The following is a 6,843-nucleotide window of genomic DNA, read 5'->3' as shown; positions in this document are numbered from 1 at the left end:
TCTGTGTACCTCTATCAGATGTCCATGTACAGCTGTATCCTGGGGCCTCTGTGCACCCCTGGGAGCCTCTCTCTGAGCATAGGTGGACACCTGTGGATCCAGGTGTCTCTGTGCACCCCTGAGAGCCTCTCTCCGAGCATGGGTGGACACCTGTGGATCTAGGTGTCTCTGCACGTACCTGCCTCATATTGACTCCACAGGTGACTCAGCACATCGCCACCTGCCAGCCCCTCTCCAGAGCCCTGGACAATGGCCGTGTGATCCTGTGTGACATGATGGCTGACCCCTGGGTGAGTGTCCCCTGGCTCATCAGGGCCTTGTGGACATTGAGGCCCTCCACGGCAGGGGCAGTGTGAGCCGGTCCTAAGCGAGGCAGGGCCCCTGCTTGCCAAGCCCGTACCCTGGCCCTTCCCCAAAGCCCTCAGCTTTGATCACCCCTTCACCGTGCCTCTCAGTGAATCAGCGGAGGAGGTGGGGTAAAAGGACAGGAAGGAGTCTCTTTCTAGCCAAGACGGGCTGACCCCCAGCGCCTGTTCCAGAATGCCTTCTGGTTCTGCTTGGCATGGTGCACCTTCTTCTTGATCCCGAGCATCATCTTTGCTGTCAAGACCTCCAAATATTTCCGCCCCATCCGGAAACGTCTCAGGTGAGGGGGCTGTCAGGATCCCTGTGGGCAGTGGAGGCCCAGGATGGAGTCCCTGAAGCTGCCGGCCCCAGCCCCCTGCCACAGCCCACTCCTGACACCTGCCAGGAAGAGGACGGGGCATGGCCAAGTATTGAAGAGCCGCATACTCTGAGGAGCTCCAGGGTCAAAAAGTTGTCCCATATGTCTGTCCTGTATCCTTCTTGCTGCAATATGTGCACCCAGGCATAGCTTCTTGGACTTCTTCCTGTCCCTGGAGGGCTTCTCAGAAAGGAAAATCAGAGCTCTAGGCTTTGTCCCTGTGTCCAGGGCTGAGGGCTTGTGGCTGGGGCCTCATTCTCTTTCTGCGGGTGCCACAGCTCCACCAGCTCCGAGGAGACGCAGCTCTTCCACATCCCCCGTGTCACTTCCCTGACGCTGTAGCAGCCCAGTGGGTGAGTTCATTTCCCCTTTACTCCTCAGTCCTAGGGACGGAGGGAACCGGGCTGGAATCTAGAGTGTTTGGGCCCCAGGAGGGCAGGAAGGTATGGGGACTTGGCAGGGCTTCGGTGTTGGGCCTGGCTCAACAAGTTGGTCGTGCTGTTGGACTGAGGTCTGAGCCGGGCTCTCACCCTCGCTCCCCCACCTGTTTCCTTCTCAATCCACAACAGGGATATTTGCTGATGGCAAGGTGATGTCCCTGGGGCTACCTGTCTGAGCTCTTCCCTCTCTGACTCAGCCCCCAGAGCCCAGACGGGCGCCCAGGCCTGGATTGTCCTCCCACTCTGGTTTATCACCACTCTCCCCTCTCCCTGCCTGTGCACCGCTCCCCCACCCCTTGACTCCTCTCCGAGCCTCTTGCCCCTTTTCTTCATCTGACCTCCCCACCTGCCCCAACTTCACAATGGCCCCTCCCCAGCCCCTGCTTCCTCCCCTCAGGGGAGCCTTTTTCCTCCTTTGTCCCCTCTTTACCTTATTCCCATCACTGCCTGTCCCAAACCATGGTGTTTTCAATCGCTTCATTTACACGTGAGAGCCGAACAATGAATGAGGAAGACTGAAGAAGAGCTGATGCCTTTGAATTACGGTGTTGGTGAAGAACATTGACTCTACCATGGACTGCCAGAAGAACGAACAGATCTGTTTTGGAAAAAGTACAGCCAGAATGCTCCTTAGAAGTGAGGATGGCGAGACTTTGTCTCATGTACTTTGGACATGTTATCAGAAGGGACCAGTCCCTGGAGAAGGACATCATACTTGGTAAATTACAGGGTCAGCAAAAAAGAGTAAGACCCTCAACAAAATACATTGACACAGTGGCTGCAAAATGGGGTCAAACATAGCAACAATTGAGAGGATGGCGCAGGACTGGGCAGTGTTTTGTTCTGTTGTACATGGGGTCACTATGAGTTGGAACCAACTTGACAGCATCTAACAACAACAACCTTGCTGGCTTCCAGAGACCCCTCCAACCCAACCAAACTGATCTGGTCAAGTCACCAAGCAGGTGAGGGGTTGACACAGCCGGGCCTGGACTTGCTGAGGGAGTATCATGTCCATTACAAGGACTGGCTGCGGGCGCTGCCTCACAGCCCCTAACCCTGCATTGCCCCGGGGCCTTGGCCCCAGCCTGGATTTACTGGGCCCCCAGCCAAAGTGAGGAGGGCCTGCCTGTGAAGACCCAGCCTCCGTGCCTTCCCCCTGGGTTAGAAATAGCACTACTGTCCCTCAGCTCCTTCCTAGGAAGGGAACTGGGACCTGGGCCTGAGCAGGAACTCCTCTTTGGCTCCCTGGAACCTAGCATCTTCCACCGCCCCCACCCAGCTTTCCTGGCAGGGACCTGGTGGCCAGAACAGGACATTGCACTATGGCCCTTACCCCTTCTATCCTGTGCATGGGCCTGGGTCATCCGTATCCTATCCCTGTGTGCTGGACCCAGAGTTACGGAAACAAGGAAGAGGAAAGAGAAGATGGGTGGGTCGTCAGATCGATTAAAATGTTGTCACTTTCTTAAGCCTTGGTCTTGGGTCCTTGAAACCAGATCTCCCAGGCTGGGGCCCTGTACACAGTTGGCACTTAATGAGTGTTTGTGGAGAGGAGAATCCCAAGGCCTCCCTGACTACAGGCATCCAGGGATTGTCCGAGAAATCAGCAGAAGGGGAGTGGGACCGACTCTGGGAGCAGGTAGTCAGGAGCAGGCAGACCTGGTTCACATCCTGGCTCTGACATGTTGCTACCTTGAACATGATACTTAGGTCCCCTAAATCTCAGTTTCTCCATTTGTAAAGTGGAGAATATAATCATAGCCCCCCCACCCCCCACCAAGGGTCGTGAAAATTTAATGTGATGTTGCTTGGAAAACACTTGGCAGGGGCCTGGCACAGAACAAATGCTCAGCAGGTGGAAGCTGCTGTTTTTGCCATGACTGCTGTAGGCCAGGGCAGAGCTCGGGTCTGGACAGGTACAGGGGAAGAAGGAGACGGATCTCTGTTCTCAGAGGTGGAAAGCCCTTTATGGTTGTGGTCTGCGGACTTTCGGAGCATGTCTATTTTTAACTGCATCTTACAAATCAGAGATAAATTTGCTGCTGAAATTAGGACAGGGCATATACAACGTATTGTCACTAGTGCAAGCACATTCACAAATGAGCATCCCTGAATGTAGCCCAATCCCCTGTTTTTGCCTTTTTCCCAGAGGTTTTTTACTTGATACTCATCTGTTGATCTGTGCAGGGGAAGTAGTGCCTTGCATTTTAAGAATGCAATTGATGGGATAAAAGAAATTGAAATTAAACAAAAAAAAATTCTAGTTCTTTATCAAAATTGCCTATCTTATCTTTTACATATTTGTGCATACTAAACATAAAATCAAAACCAAACCCACTGCCATCGAGTTGATTCTGACTCATAGTGGCCATATAGGACAGAGTAGAACTGCCATATGGGGCTTCCAAGGAGCAGCCGGTGGATTCGAACTGCTGACCTTTTGGTTAGCAGCTGTAGCTCTTAACCATTGTGCCACCAGGGCTCCATATTAAGCATAGTTATTTTATTTTAAAGTTTAATGACTCCCTTATATGGAGTTTTCATGGGTCTGTTTCTAGTGTCTATTGTTTCTCTTGGCTTTTGTTGTTTTTTTTTTTTTTTTTTTTTTGTCTCCTCATGTTCTGGAATTCATGTAGATAGAATAATATCACCTGCAATTAATTGATTTTTAATTCTTCATTTCTTTTTTTTTTTTTTTTTTTTTCCTTGTCTCCTCATATACTTGACAATTTTTTATGGAATACCACACATTGTAACTGAAAACCCGTAGAAATAATTGAGGCCTAGGCTGAAGTTATCTTCCCTCAAGAGGATTTATGTTTACTTCTGGCAGGTAGCTTGGAGTGTGAGCAAACTGGGATCATTTTAATCCTCTTTCAGGGACTGAGATGATTTGGAGATGGATCGTAGCCCCTTGGAGGACTAATCTACTTCCAGTTCATTCTTATTCTTAGGATCAAGCTCTTTAGGGTCCCAACAGAAGGCACAAAAGATTTGCCACTCCCTCCTCTTGGTGGGTCTAGTTTTTGCCTCCTTAGCCCCAGAGACTATTAAAACCTCTGCTCAGCCTATTAGCCATGTCTTGTGGAATCAGCAGACCCTCCTAAGGAGAAAGTAACCCAGATGCCAGGCACAGTCTCTGGGTTCCTTTTTTTCCCTAAATCTTGGCCCTGTGATATTTCACTGCCTGTCTACTCCCCAATGCCCTTAGTCAGGCTTAAAAAATGTTTTGTGTAGTTTTTTCAGTTGTCCTCTGCTGAGAATTTGGTCCAAATTACTTAGTCCACCGTTATTAAAAGTAGTGGTTCTGAAAAATTAACGTTTTCCCGCCTATGCATTGGGAAAAGGCTGCCACGGTTTGAATTCAGTATCCAGAAGCCTCAGCTCAGCCACTTGAACACGGGCTTTTCAAAGGAACTTAGTCTGGAGACCGTTGCTATTTATACTCGTAACCTGGCAGTGGGGTAGCCCTCCAGCAGTTGATAAAGAGACAGAAACAGACACAGAGAAAAATGTAATACATATTTTCCTGGTTTTAAAATGCTGGAGCCCTAAAATGCTAATCCCACTGTTTTTGTATAAGGACTTCACATTTAATAAAGCCCTGTCATGGTCCCAGTCTCATCTGTCATCATGACAGTCCCTGAAGGGGGTGGGAATGATTATCCTTGTTTCATGGGTGAGCAAACTGAAGCTCAGAGAGTTATGTGCGATTCAGGTCTCCTACTTTTGGTGGCCCTGGAGGTTTCCACCAGGATGCACTGCACTGCCAGTCAACATTCCCTGTGGGTGTGTGGGAAAGAGGCCCTGTCTCCAAGGAGAAACTTGATCCAAGTGTTCTTGCTGTCCCTGTGGCAGAAGGGATGACAGATTGGGGGCCTTAGGAGTTCTGCCAGATACTCCCGCCTGGCCATCCCAGAGTAAAAGGCCTCATGAGCCATGAGTGGCAGATTTTGCCAAAGAAATACCACATGGACCAGAACATCTGAGGTCCCAGGTGGCTGGTCAGGGCAGTTCCAGCTGACATGAAGGGAAAGCCACATGACGGGGGTTAGAGCCTCCCTGAGGCCCATGTGAAATGCCCGGGCCAGGGGGACAGCAGGGAGGTTCCCGGCAATGGCCAGGCTCTGAGGACCTTTGGAGGTGACCACAAGAGGAAGTAGTAGCTTTAAACCTCCGTCAACCCCAGAGAGCCATTCCAGGAACAGTTCCAGCTAGAGGCTGACCACAGCCCCTGACCCTACCCCACCAGGCCCGCGCTTCGACTTCAGAGCAAGAGAGCTGAAGATGCCATGGGCCTGGACATGGGGTGAGACTGTTGTGGGATGTGAAGTGACTGTTTGTGCCTCCCTACGAGGAAACATCCTGGGCCCGCCATGTTTCCATCCAGAGAAGAGAGGACCAGCTCGTGGGAGAGACTTAAAGGGCCAGTGGAAGAGAGAAACTTGGTTGCTTTCCAGTTCCACAGCTGTGCTGGGTCAGCATCGGGTGACCGTTTCCGAGTGCCGTGGTGTCCAGAGGAGGGCTTTTTTTGGGCAGCAGATGTCTGCTGAGCTCCTGTGAAGAGAGGGCTTGACAAGAGTGGGGAGACCCATCTTCCCTTCACGGAGCCTTCCTCACAGGCAAGCGGCCCAAACCCTGAGATTGTCCAAGAGATTTATCTCTCGGGGGCCTCAGCCAGGGGTGGGCAGAGCCAGGACCCAACCAAAGAAAGGGCCTGGGTGTGCGTGAGAGTAGGGACCACTAAAAAACCCCCCAAACATAAAGCAGTTGCCACCAAGTGGATTCTGACTCGTGTGTCGGAGTGGAGCTGTGCTGCGTAGTTTCCAGGGGCTGGTTTTTTGGAAGCAGATCACCAGGACTTTCTTCCCAGATGCCTCTGGGTGGACTGAAACCTCCAACCTTCTAGTTAGCAGCCGAGCGCCTTAACGGTTTGCACCACCAGGGACTCCTAACCAGCTGGAATGGCTTGCCACTGCCTTCTCTCAAAGTTGTCACATAAGGAAACGCACCCAGGCTTGAAATGATCCCTTCCTTCCCCACTTCCCCGCCCCGCCCTTCCTTTGTCTCCCCCACCCCGTGGGAGGAAAACCAGAGCTGAAACCTGCCAGACAGAAGTGTTCCCAGCTGACAAGCAAGGCCCTTCTGTGGCCTTTCTTAACATTTCTGGGTCTGATACTCTGCCAAAAATCTTTGGAAAATCTGAGATTCTCCTGAGATAATTTGCGGATGCACGCGTGCCCACACCACGTATGCCGAATGGGCCTGCATTCCTCCTGACCCAGTGGAGAAGCCAGCCGGAAGTGCCTGGGCTCCAGTCAAGCCCTGACGGCAGGGAGGAAGGCAGGAGGTGGGGACAGGGCAGGGGGTGGTGGACAAGGGACACAGCAGGACACATACTCCCCACACCTGTGCTTTAGGAGGAGAGACCCCTTGGGCGGCAGCTGTACTGGGAGGCTTCTGGGCTGAGCCTGGGAGGGAGGGCGATTGTCCTGAGCCTGTTTTGTCCCAGACTGTTAACTCCAAACAAGGAATCTTTTTTTTTTTTTTAATTGTACTTAGGCTTACAGAAGAAATATTTTCTCATGAAACAGAAGTACACATGTTGTTTTATGACATTGGTTAACAACCCCACAACATATCAACCCTCTTACTTCTCAACCTCTTTTTTTTTTT

The 6,843-nt window shown here is 51.3% G+C and overlaps 1 protein-coding gene across 1 annotated transcript in view; it reads left to right on the top strand.

The window, feature by feature from the left end:
* PROM2 (prominin 2) overlaps positions 1-1,066 on the top strand; it is a 14,335-nt gene extending 13,269 nt beyond the window's left edge. Inside the window, exons 21-23 of the mRNA XM_004369423.1 lie at positions 201-290; positions 540-646; positions 1,003-1,066. Of these exons, the coding sequence (XP_004369480.1) occupies positions 201-290; positions 540-646; positions 1,003-1,066 (261 nt within the window). The remainder of the gene's footprint in view (positions 1-200; positions 291-539; positions 647-1,002) is intronic.
* The last annotated feature ends 5,777 nt before the right edge of the window (positions 1,067-6,843 follow it).

This window comes from Trichechus manatus, unplaced genomic scaffold, assembly GCF_000243295.1.
Source record: "Trichechus manatus latirostris isolate Lorelei unplaced genomic scaffold, TriManLat1.0 scaffold00004, whole genome shotgun sequence".
Lineage (NCBI taxonomy): Eukaryota > Metazoa > Chordata > Mammalia > Sirenia > Trichechidae > Trichechus > Trichechus manatus.
Note: the sequence above shows the minus strand (reverse complement) of the source record. Positions and strands in the feature narration are given on the sequence as shown.